At 39.9% G+C, this 17,923-nt stretch overlaps 1 protein-coding gene and 1 long non-coding RNA gene across 3 annotated transcripts in view; one reads left to right on the top strand and one right to left on the bottom strand.

Moving 5' to 3' along the window:
- The window catches only part of LOC109499041, a 29,387-nt gene extending 24,883 nt beyond the window's left edge, over positions 1-4,504 (bottom strand). Inside the window, exon 1 of the long non-coding RNA XR_002156155.3 lies at positions 1,239-4,504. This is a non-coding gene — a long non-coding RNA (uncharacterized LOC109499041). The remainder of the gene's footprint in view (positions 1-1,238) is intronic.
- ARHGEF38 (Rho guanine nucleotide exchange factor 38) overlaps positions 1-17,923 on the top strand; it is a 131,406-nt gene that overhangs the window by 67,669 nt on the left and 45,814 nt on the right. For both annotated transcript variants that reach the window (XM_045056035.1, XM_003985118.5), the window contains exon 4: positions 13,756-13,903. In XM_045056035.1, coding sequence (XP_044911970.1) covers positions 13,756-13,903 — 148 coding nt within the window. The remainder of the gene's footprint in view (positions 1-13,755; positions 13,904-17,923) is intronic.

Here is a 17,923-nt window from a genome sequence, read left to right as displayed (position 1 = left end):
AAATAATGGATTGATATTCTTCTAAAATGTCAAATTAATTAAAGATAAGGTGAGACGGAGGAACTGCTGTAATTTAAGACTGCAGCAGACTAAGGAGGAGTAACAAATAAATGCAAGTGAAAGCCTGGATAGATTCTAGAACAGTAAAAAGAATGTAGTGTTGACGTTCAAATATGGTGTTTAGTTAACAGTACCAAAGCACTCGGAGTTCATTTCCTTTTCTGACAATTGTACTGTGGTTATCCAAGATGTTAACCCTGGGGAAGCTGAGTGAGGGACACCTGGAAACCACCTGTACTATTTTTGCAATTTTCTGTTAAGTATAAAATTAGTTAACTAGAAACTAAAAATACTATGGTTTAGAGAGAAAGCTCAACTGAATGTGTTCACAATTTCATTTACCGTTTCCATAGTGTAGTGGTTATCATGTTCGCCTCACACAATTTCATTTACCAATCATAAATCGCAACTTTGAGGAAGATTATAGAAAAATAAATTAAAAAAATAAAACAGTAAGGCCATATTTGAAAAAGAAAGAGTTGGATTCATATTTTAGTTTCCATACCCTTTACATCTGGGTTAGCATTATGGTTTGCTTTGACCAATAAAATGTGGCAAAGTGATATTCTACAATAGCCTTGTGACATCCACTCTCCGCTCAGGGATAGAGCAGGCTCAAACTACCCAACATTTCAATCAACACAGTCAAGGTCTTGGACATGTGAGTGCGGCCTCCTCAGCCAGCTGGTCCCTGGTTACAGATTGCAAACACGTGAGTAACCCCATCAACGACACCTGGAGACAAGCCATCCCAGCTGAGCCTCACTCAAATTGTCAATGCAGAGAATTGTGAGCAAATAGTGTGTTTTAAACCTTTAAGTTTTGGGGTGATTTTTTTTTCCTGCAGCAATAGCTAATACACATTCATAGAGATTAATTCAACTTAGATGAAAAAAACCTTGATCTGGAAAGTGGATTTTGAGCTTGGACTTGAAGGATTTAGAAAGGTGGAGATTGAAGGAAATGACTTTCTAAATGACAAATGGCATAGAGGCCCCAAGGCAGGAGAGTATAGGAAATTCTCGTAAAGGACAACAACCTAATGTGTCTGGAGCATAGTGGCAAGGAGGCCCTCCATGACCCATACATAGTAGCCGAATCAATACAGAGTTCACTGGCAATTTCTACCCCATGCCACCAACAGCAATTTCTACTACTAAATCTTTCACCAGGATAACCTGATTTTTGGTGAGACGTTTCCAAAATCACGTTACCGCAAAATGCAAGCACAGGTATTCCATTTCTCTGTCCTTAGATGGCACGAATGAGAAGTTGTGATTCACGGCTCTAGTGCCAAAGGGAAACTTTCCAGATACCTAGATAAAACCAGAAGGAGGATTTTACTCACTAATAACCTTGGGGTTTGGATGAAGTTCAAGTTTAAGCACAGAGGCATATGTTTGTAGATATGAGAGCGCTGGGAAATGGTCTGGACTATCATGCCAAGATAAAAACTGGATTTTAAAATCTTGACTTCAGCAGGCTGTCTAAGTAGGAAATGGGTTCTAAATCTTTAGAGATGGGAATATGAGATGTGGCTCTTGTTTCCACTTAAAAGGACGATTATTCTGTAACAATTTAAGAAAACAGTGAGCAAAGACAAAACAAGTAAAATGATAGAGTTTAAAAACGCAAGGGTTTCAATATCAGGTCAACTTGGGTATACATCTTGACTCATCCAATTACTACATGTTCAATCTTACATGTTACAAAATCTCATGGAACTTTAGTTTCTCATGTGGAAATTTGAGGTAATAATACTCGCCCCATAGAGTATTTGTAAAGATTAAGTAAAATCATGTATAAATAATGATGGCCCAGTGCCTATTCTTAATAAATATCCAATACATGATATTACTAACTTGCTATACTGAGAATATTAAATTTACCCATCTATTTACCGAGCTTTATTTCTTGTGTATGTAACCATTGAATAAAATGTGATTTTCCCCCCTAGAGGTCCTGATCATGTTTTTGAAACACTTAGATTCACTGGATATGTGTAGCTTCTAGATGCTCCCAATATCTATGCATCTTGATGATTCACAGAGCTAATAAGTCAACACGTTTTCTTCCACAAAGCATGATTTAACATATCAAGTGTCATTTCCACATTCCATAGAGTGAATATCAATGCAGTAGTCACTTTCCCAAGATGGCTCTCAATAGACCATGCCTCTCATGCTGCTATGCAGTCTAGTCCCATATTGACTCTGGACTGGCCCTGAGACTCAGGAACTCATACAATGAAATGGAAGTGACACTGTGTCAGTTACTGAGCCTAAGACTTAAGGAAGCCTGGAAGTTTCTTCTTTTGTGAGGAATCTGCCATTTAAGAAGTCCAGTTACCCTGCTGGAAATACCACATGGAGAGGTCATATGGAAAGAGATTAGACCTGAGACTACATAGGGTGAGAAAGTGGCTCAGCTGTCCCAGAATCCTGGCTGGTGCCAGCCTTCCATCTGTCCCTGCCAAGGCACCAGAGTTGTGAATGAACCATCTTGGACCAACCAGTCAGTTAAGCCCTGGGATGACTGCAGCCCCAGCAGGCATCGGGAGGCGGGGGCGGGCAGAAGAACCACATGCCTGATTCCAGCCAACCCACAGAATTGTAAGAGAAAATCAAAACAGTCGCTGTTTTAAGGTTCTAAGTGTTGAGATGGTTTGTTACATAGATAGATAACCAAAACAGAGTTTGCTTCCTCTTATATACATTTGCAACAATGCTGTAATGTTTCAAAGAATTGAAAGAAAGACTGAGTTTTGAATATGTTTGAGTCTATCTTCTGTGCTTACCTCGGGCACACTATAGCGAGAACCAGAGCTGAAAGAAGCTTGTGGTAAAGGAATTGCACTTTCTCATATGCTTTTTCCTGAGGGTGAGTTTCTCCTTTGAGAGAAAGACAATTTAGAGCTTTCTGTTCTTTGAAGGTGTAGTGGGTGATGCACTGTTGTTCTACGGCAGTACTTTGTTCTCCTAAAGCAGTGTCTCTTGTATGTCCCTGAAGCAGGAATCTGTGCCTTTAGCAGTGATTTTGTGAGAAGAACATTAGTCACTGATAATTCATGTCATGTTGCCATATGGGAAATGCCACAAAGTGGCTCACCTGAATAATTCTTCTACAGTGTGTGTGTGTGTGTGTGTGTGTGTGTGTGTGGTACTCAGGACACAGGTAGGCTCAACTTAGTTAATTCTGGCCAGCTGGGACAGCCCGGGAACATCCCAGACCCACATACTGAATGTGAGGCCAGTAGGGGCAAGCCCCAGATGCAGCAGCTGACAGATCAGGGCATTTTATTCTAAATGTCAGCAGTAACAGAAAAGCTATCAGACAGTGTGTCTGTCAGAAAAAAGGTTTTTTGGGGGTGGGGAGGAGGTCAAGAATAAGCAAATCCATACATGAAAGGAAAAATCAGCAGGAAGCCGTCAGCAGGGTACGATGTGGGGTTGGGCTTCCAATCTCCTGAGTGTGGTCAAGCTGGCTTCCTAGGGCTACAAGGACTTATTTCTTGTAAGAAAAATAAAGCCAGAGTGGCTTAGTAACAAGCTCTACAGTTCTGTTCTCTGAAGAGAATGTTAAGTTCTAGGAACCTGCACTGGGGAGCCGGCTCACGAAGGTCCGTGGCTTAGTTGTGCAGTCAGATCTGAATGGAGCATGGAAAAACCAAATATTGTGCAGAATACACATAGAAATACAGTGCCAAGTCCAGAGTTCTATGAGCCCCTGAACACTTTCCCAATAGGCAGGGGGTGAACATGAGAAGGCGTTTGCAGAGGCAAAAGCCTTATAGGTACACGGTAGCCCAGAGAGGACATGGCATTTGGGGGGAGACAAGTCTGTGCTTTCATGCTGACTCTGTCACCGCTAGACCTATGGCTGGGGCCAAGACACTGGGGTCAGTTAGGATTGCACTTGCCTACCTGGAATAGAGACCTCACCAAAGAACTTAACTGAAAAGGGGCCGTTCTCCTCCCATAACAAGAAATCCATAATTCAGTAGTCCAAAACTGGGGTGACTACATGCTGGCTCCTTGCAGCGTTTTCCTTCATAGTCCTTGTGTGGTGTTTGGCCTCCTGGACTCACGATGTCTCCTCCACTGCCAAGTATTCCTTCCTGCAGGCAATCAAAGCAAAACCACCTCCTCCCAAGGCTTGTTTCCAAGCCTTCCCAGGGACTTCAGCCTATAGGTCATGATTTCATTTCACACACACACATTTCATTTCTTACACGTATACATGCACACGTAAATACATACTCACACACGTGCTTGGCCACCCCTAACTACCAGAGATAGGAGAAAGGTCAGTATTTTTCATTGGGTGCGTTGCTGGTCTAAATATTGTTTGTTTCGGGGCGCCTGGGTGGCTCAGTTGGTTAAGCGTCCAACTTTGGCTCAGGTCACGATCTCGTGGTCCCTGAGTTCGAGCCCTGCCTCGGGCTCTGGGCTGATGACTCAGAGCCTGGAGCCTGCTTCCGGTTCTGTGTCTCCCTCTCTCTCTGCCCCTCCCCTGTTCGTGCTCTGTCTCTCTCTGTCTCAAAAATAAATAAACGTTAAAAAAATTTAAAAAAAATATTGTTTGTTTAGAACAAGGAGGAATGGATAAGCAATTAGCAATAGATGCCACCTTCATTTGTTCGTATTTCGAATGGGAACAGCAAGTCCTTCATGGCGTACAGGTACAAGACATGAGGAATACTCCCATTAGAATGTTAGCTCCATGAGGGGAGGAATTCTTACCTGTATTGTTACTGTTGCTTCACCAGCACCTAGAACAGTGTCCTCAGTAGCACTGAGTGAATGAAATAAATGATGGAGAGAATGAGAAGTGTTCGGTACGGTGGCTGGCCCACAGAAGGAACACAGTGATCGTTGTTGCTTTTGTTACCAAGTCTGCCTGTGGTTTGTCCTGTGGCATCTTCAGAGGCTGGTGGGTAGTAGAGTGCAGCTAGCTGTAGCAGAGGCTAGCACTCAAGAGAGGTATTTACTAAGGTGAGAGAAATGGAGAGTCGTGGATTAGCCGAAGAACAGAGTCATCGGTGCTATCCACCTTGAGGGGGGAAAAGTTAATGTATCTCTTCCTCATCCAGCCAGTAGAAATGTTTTCACTTTCAATTCTCAGAGAGCTAGTGTTTTCTTAATGTGCTACTTTTTATAAAAATGCCCACCTAGAGTTAAAGTATCCAGGAAGTCAAAAAGGTTCGGGAAGAGACCATGAGTTATCATCAAAATAAACAGCAATATTCTTGAATGTTAGCATTGGAGAAATACTTAGGAAGCATCCAACCACCTCACTGCAAGAGCCTGACTTGCCCCAAATGCCATCACTAACTCTGGACACAGCCAGAAGGAGATCCTAATTCCTCCTTATACAAGTCCTATTACATATTATACACAGTCCATCTCCATGCCCGCTAATGCTCCTGTTTGTCTTGCCCTGCATCTAGGAACTTCCAACTGCCAGGTATGTTGGGTGGATGCTGCCTCAGCTGTAGAATTGCTTCTCCTTTGATAGACGCCTTCACAATGATCACTGTCCTCCCAGCACTAGACGCAGCAATGGCCATGGAACAGGACCCCACAACCCCATTGTGGCTCCCCTCCTTTCTCTTTTTTCTCTTCACAGTTTAGCTAGCCTTACTGGTCCCACTTCCTCACCTCTCCATCCTGCCTCGCATGATGCCTCTGAAATTGCTGTTACCATGTCACCAGAGAGCTCAGAATTGTCAAATCTAATTGCCAAATTCATTTTTCTGAACTTATCTTACTCCAGAGCTTCTGAAAATTTTTTACCAAAATATTCCTGATACCAGAAGAGAAATATGAGCACCAAGGAATGTCGAATTATTACCCAAAGCCACTGCCACAGACATGAAACAACTTTGAAGTTTCATTTTATCTTAAGAATTCATGAAAAAAAAAAAGAATTCACAAAAATTTTCCATTGCCTTCTTTTCTATGAAAATGATTTTTTCACAAATGTCTTCTTAAAATTGATACTCAAGGGATTTGATTGCTTTAATCCCATGGTTGCCTGCACCACCTGGCACCTGTATTTGGTTTAAACTTCATAACCCTAACCAGGGTCACTAGGGTATGCTTAGTTGTCGGTTTTATTTCCAGGCTAGGTAGGAACTAAGTGAGACTCAAGGCCAAAGGTGATGGTTTCTGTAAGCAGCAGATACTCTTCCAATCTCTTTCTTCTCATCTCCCCTCCTCACTTTACCCTCTTCTGGAGAACAGAAGGGGACTAGGAAGGAAAGGAAGGAAACATATACATGATGTGGCATTTTGGCTGGCTAATCTACAGCCTTGTTCACTCCCAACAGCTGGGCTCTCCTCCAAGGAGGCTAAGCAGACTGGGGAGCTCTCATTGCGTCTCCTGGGTAAAAGCTGCAAGCAAAGCTCTTTCATTTGGGGGTGGCAGGTTTACTTAGCTGTGTGTCCCTCAGGGGAGTGACAGCCAGAGGCTCATATTATCTCACCCAGTTCTTAGGCATTCTTTCTAGGGAGTAGGTCATATCTACCCTTTGTCCTCAAAGCCTTCTCACTCCCTTCTCTGTGTTGTGTATACTCTGCCTTGACAAACCAGTTTTACTTAGAACTGCAGAAATTTCTTTTGGGATATATCTTAGACCATAATTTATGCTTAAGATTTTAACTAAAATTCTCTTTTAACATCACTGTATGTAGTTGGTTTTTAGAGTTGAACTTATTACATATTTTTTTCTTGCTAATAGGGATAACTTTGTACTTTTAAAAAGTATATTTATTTATTTTTAGAAAGAGAGAGAGAGCGCATATGCAAGTGTGAGCAGGGGAGGAGCAAAGAGAGAGGAAGAGAGAATATACTGATAGTGGAGCCTGATGAATGAGCTCAAACTTACCAACCAAACTCACGAACCATAAGATCATGCCTTGAGCCAAGATCAAGAGTCCAACGCTCAACCAACTGAGCCACCCCTGTACTTTTTTTTAAGGTTTTTCATTAATTAATTAATTAATTAATTAATTAATTAATTTAGATAAAGGAGAGGTGTGGGCAGATGGAGAGAGCAGAGAGAGGGAGAGAGAATTCCAAGCAAGCTCCGCTCTGTCAGCACAGATCCCGACGCAGGACCAGACATGGGAGTAGACGTAGGGCTCGATCTCACAAACTGTGAGATCATGACCAAGCTGAAATCAAGAGTCAGATGCTCAACTAACTGAGCCACTCAGGTACCCCAGTAACTTTATACTTTAATCTCTGTGTCTTGGTCATCTCAGGCCGCTGTAACAAATAACCTTAGACTTGTTGGTTTAAAAATAGATATTTATTTCTCACTGTTCTGGAGGGTGAGAAGTCCAGGTCAAGGTGTCTGATTCCTGGTGAGAGCCCCCTTCCTACTTTGCAAACAGCTATCTCCTCACTATATCCTCATATGGTGGATAGAGAAAGCTCTGATGTCTCTTCCTCTTCTCACAAGGCACTAACCCCATCATGTGAGCTCCACACCCACTATCTAACCTTAACCCGGGTATCTCCCAAAAGTCCCACCTCCAAAACCATCACACTGAGGGTTAAAGCTTCAACATATGGATTTTAGGGGGAAATAAACATCCAGTCCATTAAACTCTTCATAAGTAACAATTTAAGTAATATTTTCATAGAATTTTTGAGTTATATTTTATGGGCAGTAAAGAGGGTCCCTTCAACTGTCATGATTCCTCCCAAAATATTTTCTTATGGAAGAAGAAGAAACAGTGTGTTGATTAGAATTAAGGTCAGCTGGTAGAAACAGCAAACAAAACAAAACATTACCAGCTTAATTAAGAGATGTCCATTTCTCTTTGGTGTAATAGTCTCAAGGCACATATTTTATATCTATACAGCATCTCTGCTATGCAAAGTCCTCTGGGATACAAGCTTCTTCCTTACCCATATCTTCATGTACAAGGTAATGTTCAAGTTCCAGGTAGCAGAACAAAGGAAAATATGGTGAAGAAGGGGTTAATAATGAGCTATCTGCCTCTTGAAGTTCCTGGATATTGTCACAGGACAACTTTTTGCAGATTTCGTTATATGGCCACGCCTATTGCAAGGGAGGCTAGGAAGTGTAGTTTTTATTCTGCTGTAGCCAAAAATGTTATTGCTTCATGGCGAGTACTCATACTGGGAGACAATGGCAGCTCTGTCATCCACAAACTTATGCAATCTCTCTGCCGTATTTCTATTTTATCCTTGGCCTGGCTGACACCAATCAGAATTTTCCTTTCTTCTCCAGACTCCTCAAGCTCTTCTGCAGACTCTTTTCCCTCTGGGCTCCCTCAATGTTAGTGTGCCCCAGCATTTGGTCCTGAAGCCCTCCTCTCACTCTGTAGACTTTCTTGCATGGTCATAGCAAAGTTATGGCTTCTGTTTCCCGAGCTTTACATTTTTACACCTCTTTTTCAGAACACTTTTTTTTTTTACCATTTTCTTAATTTTTTTTTTTTAATTTACATCCAAGTTAGTTAGCATATAGTGCAACAATGATTTCAGGAGTAGCTTCCTTAATGCCCCTTACCCATTTAGCCCATCCCCCCTCCCACAACCGCTCCAGTAACCCTATTTGTTCTCTACATTTAAGAGTCTCTTATGTTTTTGTCCCCCTCCCTGTTTTTATATTATTTTTGTTTCCCTTCCCTTATTTTCATCTGTTTTGTATCTTAAAGTCCTCATATGAGTGAAGTCATCAATATTTGTCTTTCTCTGACTAATTTCGCTTAGCATAATACCATCTAGTTCCAACAACATAATAGCAAATGGTAAGATTTCATTCTTTTTGATTGCCGAGTAATGCTCCATTGTGTGTTTGTATATATATTATATATATACCCCACATCTTCTTTATCCATTCATCCATCGATGGACATTTGGGCTCCTTCCATACTTTGGCTATGGTTAATAGTGCTGCTATAAACATTGGGGTGCATGTGCCCCTTCGAAACAGCATACCTGTATCCCTTGGATAAATACCTAGTAGTGAAATTGCTGGGTCATAGGCAGAATTTGTTTTCTTCAATCTCAGATTCATATATCAAATTCCATAAGGGACTTCTCTACTTAAATATATTTTGGATGACTCAAATTCAGTATATCTAAAATTAAACTCAACATCTTTCCATCTTTCCACATAAACTCCATATCTTATTATCATTGTCCATCCACATGCTTACTGAAACTAGAATCCTGAGATATGCTTGGAATTAACCTCTTCATCTCTCACATACGTCAATGTCTCTTGCCCTCTTCTCCATCCTCCCTGTTTTGCTTTAGTGGTTATAGCTAACATCTATTGGACATTTGCACATCCCAACTACTGATATATTACATGTTTTAAATTCATTTAATCTTCAAACAACCCATTACTATTATTTGTCCATATTATAGATCAGGAAATTAAAGAACAGAGAAGTCAAGTAACTCTCCCAAATGTCACAGGGGTAAATGGTAAAACCAGGATTTGAAAACACACAGTTGATTTTAGAGCACTCTTTCTTAGGGCTCTAACTTCCTGTGTTAGCCCTCATTATTTATTTGTTGTATTTCTATGGAAGCCTTTTAATTAGATTCTCTTTTCCAGTCTCACTAACTCCTCCCTCAAATTCCATCTTTCATATGACTAATTACCAGAGTAATCTTTCTAGAATATAATCTAATGATGTTAGTCTGCCACTTAATATCAATCATCTGTGCTTCTCCATCACCTGCAGACTAAAGTTCCAGCTGCTTCATGACACACACAGTCTTTCATGATTTAGCCCCTGCCTAAAAATACAGCCTCTTCTGGAACTTTGCCTAAGTTCTATGGCCCTGTCCAGCCATGTGAGAACCACTTGCAGTTTGTGAACAGACCTTACTCCCTCAGCGTGTCTCTATGCTTTGTACTCATTCAGAGCTCCTATTTCAGGGGCAGGCTGTTATGGAAATTGCTCAAGAGCAGAATAGGTGTCCCCCTGTGTTTTATACAAAGTCTGGAAAATGGGAGTTTACTTTCACTGGCCTTTATAAGTTTCTTGAAGGAAGCCTTGGTTCTCTGTACCTGCAGTACCTACCAAAGTGCGTGGTGTGAAATAGTCACTCATTAAATTGTAAAACCAGGATGGAGTAACTACTTCATTCCCTTTTATGCTATTTTCCTAAGCCAAAGCCTTGGACAAGGAGATCTCTTGAGTGTCACTGTCTTTACCTTGGTTTACTGCCCTGCAGGGGAAATTCATCTTGGAGTGGGGTCGGAATAATAGAGAGGCCAAATTGTATGGTATGGTATATCTTGGGGATGGACATGAGGGTCTGGACGTAAAGATGAGGTGGACCAAGAAGCATGAATATATTTACATTAGTGAAGGCAACAATTTGCAACACTGAAAAAATGATACCAGGACATAAAATATGGTCAATATTTTGGGGAGTTGTTTGTAGAGGAGATAACTTTTTCTCCTCTGCATGGAGATTGCTTTTGGGGAAAGCCAATGCAGAAATTCTTGGGTTTTAGAATCTTTTTAAAAAGCACACGGAAGTTATATTTATTTTATAGCATTCTGGTGCTTTTGTGACAGGCAGCCTGAAGTGAAATTACCTTCACTGGTCTTGGCTCAGTCCTCCCTCCACTCCTAATCATCCCTTCAAACCCACATCCATTAGACAGAGCAGCTGTCCTTCACCACTAAAGAAACGCAGCCCAGAGTTATGTTACCGTGGAAACAGAATCACTTTTTTGCTGCAAGACACATCGCTTTATCTGCATTATTATGAAGCAGAATACATTGGTAGGGCTGGAAGGGGAATCAAATATTCTGCCCGCCAGTGTTGTATTTGGCCTTTGGGTGAATAAATGACTTTCAATTAGAGCGCTTAAATATCTTTTAACTTTAATAATTGTTCTTAGATCCCCAACAGAATTTTACTTGGAAAAGAGTAAAAAATTTGACTCTGCTAGTAAGGAGAGAGCTATAAATTCTTTCAAACTACACCACTTCTGTTAAAAATATATGTGAGTGTGGGCGTGCACGTGCACGAGACTTTACAATTAATGGTTTCATTGTGTGTAAAATAAATGTCTTTGTCCCTTGTTTTTTGACTTTCTGACTTGATCCTATTGCAGATTTATGAGGTTGTCCTTACCTCTTCCTTTCTTTGTCTTTACTCTAAACTGCTTTGTAGTGAACACATATTTGTAATCCTATCTTGGGTTGGGCTGTCTGTATCCAGATCCTTTCTGGACTTGCTGCTGAGTTTCACCCGGGCCTGTCACTCGCTCCCACTTCTGGGTCATGATTCCTTTCGGCAGCCAAAGTCCTTGCTCTACCCTGCACTGTTACTCTCGTTCCCAAGCCTACATTTAGTTACTATACTATTTTATTTTCTTTTCTTGGAACTACTCTATTTCTTACTGTTTGTGTTTCTGTCTTGAAGACCAAATCTGCCAAAATTACACTGGTGGAAGGATGAATTCAGGAAAATCCCAGGAACAAAATAAAAATCCCTCATCCCTTCAGTTCCAAAGATGCTCACAGACACTGAGTTTCCATACAAGTCCAGAAAAAGCGCTACTAAAAAACAAACAAGACACACACCCACACACCTGCACACGCATATGTGCACACGCGCACACACACACAGTCTGAAATCCGATCTAATGGAAAGGGAAGGAAAGTCTTTTACTGGCTGGATATAAATTAGAACAGAATGTGATACTTTAAAAGTACTAGTGTTTTAATTCTAGAGATAGTAGAATAGCATTAAGAGACAAGTGATATTCATTGAGCAACTAGTTAGTTCCAGATGTTTGGGTTTTTTTACATCTATGTTCCATTTAATTCTCAAATTCATCCTCAGGGGTGATGAGAACTGAGATACTCAGTTACCACCCAAACCCTAAACAACAATGATTTCTGATTCTGAGTTCATTGTTCTTTCCAACCACACCACTTTGTGCAGTGTCCAGCAAAGCTCTAATGTGTTGGGGGCTGACATCTGAGGAAAAACTGAGGCAAAGATAGCCTCTAATCCTGACTTTGCCTCCACCGGACTTTGGAAAATCATACATGTGTTTCAAACTCAGATTTGTCCATCCTTGTTTAATAGGATAAATAACCTCTTATTTCCTTACACATATAGGGAATTAAGCAGTTAATATGAGCAAAGCATGCTGAAAATACAAAGGGCATTCTATTTCCATAGGAAGAATGACTTACTGTTGTTACTGTAATAGCTGCAGATTGGTAGGTCCATGTAACTCTCAATCAGTTCAATCCCAAATCATTGTCAAGACCACATTTGCAGTATCTTTGAGAGCAGATGCTAGCACGTATTTCTTCTGTCTCCCAAATCATTTTAACACTGTGCTGGATTATGTAGTGGATACTTAATATATATTTTCAAGTGATGGAGTGGGTCATTAAATCCAACTATTCAATATCTGCTTGAGCCATCAGTTACAGACCCAATTTTATCCTAATATCAAAAAGGATGCTTTAAATGCTTGGACACAATTAGCCCAAGTTGTTATATGAAGATACAGTGATAAAACTCTGGTTTATAGTAGTATCCAACTGAGTTTTAACAGGAATAATGGCCAATTCTTCTACTATCACATATAAGGAAATATTTTATATCCCTAAACTCTATTGCTTGTCTTTCAGATACCAAGGGAAATGTTAGCTGAATAAATAGTAAAAGAAAATAATTTACATTGAAACTGAAATTTCACTTTCCTTACCTCTAAAAAATCAGCAATAATTGCTCCATTTTGAGCATTTACTATGTATGAACTGTACTCTACACACTACCTCTTTAATTTTTATAATGAGCATATAAAATTGGATCTATTATTGTGCCTATAATAATAAAAATAATAATCTGATTCTGGGAGGAATCAGATTCAGAGAGCCAAACTAACTTGTCCAAGTCGTTACCTGTCCAAGTCTGTAACACAGCCTGATTCAAACCCATACAGACTGATTCTAAAGTGTTTTCCTTAACTGGGATCCTCCACATCAGTCAAATGCATAGTCACCTTTGAGAAAACCAACCTTCTTTTGCTGCCTATCTCCATTAAGCTCTTTATCTTGCATTTTATAAATGAGAGGAAGGAAGGGAAGAAAAAAGGAGGGAGGGAAGAATAAGGGGGAAAGGAAAGGAAAGGAAAGGAAAGGAAAGGAAAGGAAAGGAAAGGAAAGGAAAGGAAAGGGAAGGAAAGGAAGGGGAAGGAAAGGAAGGGGAAGGGGAAGGGAAAGGAAAGGAAAGGAAAGGAAAGGAAAGGAAAGGAAAGGAAAGGAAAGGAAAGGAAAGGAAGGAGAAGGAAAGGAAGGGGAAGGAGAGGAAGGGGAAGGGGAAGAGGAAGGGAAAGGGAAAGGGAAAGGGAAAGGGAAAGGGAAAGGGAAAGGGAAAGGGAAAGGGAAAGGAAAGGAAGGGAAGGGAAGGGAAGGGAAAGGGAAAGGGAAAGGGAAAGGGAAAGGGAAAGGGGAAAGGAAAGGAAAGGAAAGGAAAGGAAAGGAAAGGAAAGGAAAGGAAAAAGGAAAGGAATGTCTTCCACCCCTCCTGATAACCTGGGGATGAAATGGGACCTATCCAACTTCTTAACACTAGTCACCGTTGTCAAATAGTAAATATGTGGAATGTCAGTTTGGTTGACTTGATGTCATTTTGCCTTTGTTTTACATTTTTCAGGAGAAGTATTCTTGCAGATTAAAGGGCCCCTGGAAGATATTTATAAAATCTACTGCTACCACCATGATGAGGCGCAGAGTGTACTGGAATCCTATGAAAAGGAAGAAGAGCTGAAGCAACATTTGAGCCACTGTATCCAGTCCTTAAAGTAAGGCCTTTTCAAATGATGATTTCCATGCCTAGCAGGGAACATTTTAACTGGATGTAGATGAAAGTTCTCACATAAATCCTATATTTGATGAGGCTTGCTGGGAGCTCCACTTTGTGTTCTCTTTATGAAAAGCTGACATGCCAGAAACCCTGATTGACTCTTTTCTCCCCCCTGTGAGCATGACTAAAAATAACATGGGAGAAGATTCAGGGCTCTGTAGAGATAGAAAAATGCAATATCAAAAAATGAAATGTGGAAGAAAAGGCCCTTCTTAAAGCTGTTGTTACCTCCCTGCCCACCCCCCACCATGAGACAGCATGGGGCACCGTGACCACTGCAGCATGTGGAATAATAAAGTTAGTGGAATGTTCCATGGTTCTCTGATGGCTCTCACTTTTCCCCAGATTCACTAGACCAGGTTCAGTCAGACCCTGTTCAAGTTAGTTTCAGGAGTTAGTTATGCCTTCCTTCTTTATCCTTAAAGTTTTGGTGCTACCTAATATACATTTTTTTTTAATCTGGAGGAAATTATTCACCATAAACATCTAAAAAATATAAGGAAGTACAAATAAGATAAAAACACTTGCGATTCCATGTATTAACTCTTTGCTAGACCATGTATTAACCACAGCTTGCATTTTTTCTGATTTTATTTAGATGCATAAATATGGATATGTGTTTGGGTTGATTCTCCTAAATGGAATTGGTATCTTATTTTGTATGCAGTGTTCTACCACATGAAGCTAAAGTCGACATTTCTGCCCTACTCCACATCTTACCTAGTGGTTCTACTGTGGTGTTTCATTTCTAAGGATTACCCATTGTCAAAGAATTAGCCAGAGAGAGTTGTGACATCTTAATCAAAGCATACCCAGCAGTCTGAGCCTCTAGCATATTCCCCCATTATGAAAATGAAATCATGAGACTACAGTAATCCCCCATCTTATCCATGGGAGATACGTTCCAAGACCCCCCCCCACACACACACTGGATTTCTGAAAACTTGGATAGTACCAAACCCTATATATACTATTTTTTTTGTATACATTCATACCTATACCTATGATAAAGTTTAATTTATAAATTAGGCACAGTAAGAATTTAACAACAATAACTAAAATTGAACAATTATAACAATATACTGCAATAAAAGTTATATGGTCTGTCTCTCAAAATATCTTGTTGTACTATACTCACCCTTCTTCTTGTGATAATGAGAGATGATAATATGCCTCCATGATGATGCGATGAAGTTAGGTGAATGACATAGGCCTTGAGAAGTAGTGTTAGGCTACTATGGACCTGCTTAGGATCAGACCATCTGCTTTCGGATCACGGTTTTTCCGTAGTAACAGAAACCCCGAGAAATGAACCCATGGATAGGGGAATTACTGGTCTCTGGAAAATGTCTTTCCAGGGGAGAGCTGGGATTGAAAGTGGGTTTAAACAGGAGCCAAATAATTTTTAAAAATTAACGTTACTGCCCTCTATTGGTCATTAAGTTGTTGCAGTTCTTTACCCATTTTTCATATCATGGAAAGACTATATTCAAGTCGCAAAATCACAAGCATTTATGTAGTGCTTATACTATACCCAGCATAGCTCTGGGTGCTGAAAAAAAAAAATAATAAATGAGAATTCAGGTAACTCTTAAAGATAATATGTGACGTGTAGCTCCAGTTGAGTATTTTTCCACTATTTGCAGTTTAGTTCAGTGTTAGAAATCAATTCGGAGAAACCTTGAGGTTCGAAGTTGTATAAATTCATATATTAAAAGCAACATCGTCTAAATATGTATGGAGAAATAATGGTGTTATCCGGGGTGTGAATATCTACTTTTCCTACCTTATACTAGTGGCAAGATCTTATCAGTAAATGTCTTACTTGAGTCACTCTCCTTCTTCAATTTCTAGAAATAAAAATCTCACAGCAAGTGAACAACTAGGACCTTTAACTATCGCTACAACTACAACCTCAGGAATGGAGGTCCATACCAGGAACGGATGTAGCTAATTTACTTTGGCATGTGCTCCTAACAGCTGACTAGAAGTGGGGCTGTCTGTTCAGAGTGGGGTGAACACTAGTTTATTCATCATTAAGGCTTTTGACTCCTAAGAGAAAGAAATGGACCCTGCCAGAATACTCCATTAGGCAGTGTAGTTCAGTATCATACCCCCTAAAAGCAGCTAAAAGGCAGAAGTAATTTTGAAACATCATGAAGTATCAATTACTAAAAATGACTTTCAGACCCAATGACTTATTTGATCTTTTTCTGAAAGCCTTGAGTTATTGCCCTGGTGGATGTCCCAAATCTTGTGTATTCAGCACTACTCTGATTCTAGGGAGTAATTTCAGGCACTGGAAGGTGCTAAGGCTTAGAAAGCACAAAAATCCAAGCAAAGTAATATTGACACTACTATTTCTTAAAGGAAAGAAAAATCAAAATAAAATAGCTTAAGTTAGAGCTATTTTCCCAAAAGTTGCCTTTCCATGAAAATAAAGTTGATGATGAATTGTACTGGTCTGCCCAAAAGCTGAGAGCAGAATTATTGACATTACTATAATACTGGCTTCAATTGAGCTAAGCTTTAAATTCTGAGAAACAGGTTTTTAAACAGGTTTATAGGCCAAAGAGAGTCTGGAACACCCCAAGGGCTTGGTTTCCCTTGCCAAGTAATCAGTCAAAGCTATTACTGGGGCTCTGCCTTCTCCTTGTGGCTAAATAACAGAGCCCAAGTGCACAGTTGCCAATTTCTAATGAATATTAGGTGTGGCCTTCATTTCTACCGTGCAAGGGGATATTGAAGCAATATCCATGAGAGAGGTGGCTTCAGGTCTCAGAAGTTAAAGCAGATTTTAAGCAACTTAGGTTGCATTTGAACTAAAATTAAAATATGTTTATTGAGGGCCTAATAAATATTTATAAAAGTACTAGATAATGTTGAAAAAAACCCACATATATATGCATAGTTCTTGCCTCCTAGGATCACACTTTCTACTTGGGTAGATAAACAAAACCATCTGGAAAGTTTAATAACAATACCAAAGTTAATTTAAATAACACACCAGAAGCTGTCACGGTAAGGTTAAAGACTAATTTCCAAAAGGAGGGTAGAGAGATTTCCTGGTTCTGTAACAGACTTGAGCTCATAACCCTTGGCTATTCTTTGAAGCCCATTATCTTTCAAAAGAGAAAATAATATTTGTATCTAGAAAATAATTTTGAATCCCTTTGAAACATTAGGACAGCATTTCCTGGTGTATGATTTCGCCTGTGTCAGATCCACAGGGATGTGTATTAAAACTGCACATTCCTAGGCTCTGCTCCAGACATACATACATACATACATACATACATACATACATAAATAGGACTGCTGGGGGTCCAGTCCAAGAAGCTATGGATTAACTAGCACCCTCAGGTGATTGTGGATACATACTCAGGTTAAGAACCACTTCAGAAGGAGAAATCAGTATTTACTAGCTGCTTTCCCTGAAGCATACAGACTTTCTTCATAACTATAGACACCATCTAAGCAGTTATTTCAGGGTTTGGGGACCTTAAGAAAGAAAGGCTAAAACTTTCTGGGAGTGCAGTATCACATCTACATCTGTAACTTACAAATTGGAAATCTGCAAATTTTTATTTATTCAACAAGGAATATTTACAGAATCTCATTAGTGACCCGTAAGATTGCATGAAATGCTATTAATACAGTCTCTAAATTTATGGAAGTCATTTGCTAAAGCTCTGGTTACTTAGCCTCTTTGGGGTTATTTAAGGCTTCTGATCTGTATGCGGAAAATGAAAAATAGAATAGCTATAAATGCAAGTGTAACTATAATTAGAATAGCCTGTCTGCTACCTCCTTATTCTGTTTTTCTAGCTATAAATACCACCAAATCCCTGCTGCCTTTCAGAGGCGCTAGAGATCTGTTTATTTTGTAATAGATAAAGAATGAAGGGGCTTTTCCAAGTTTTTTGGTAGTTGGAAGACACATTCCTAGCTTTATGTC

This window comes from Felis catus, chromosome B1 (genome assembly GCF_018350175.1).
Source record: "Felis catus isolate Fca126 chromosome B1, F.catus_Fca126_mat1.0, whole genome shotgun sequence".
Classification (NCBI taxonomy): domain Eukaryota; kingdom Metazoa; phylum Chordata; class Mammalia; order Carnivora; family Felidae; genus Felis; species Felis catus.
This window is presented reverse-complemented; position numbering and strand designations above follow the sequence as displayed.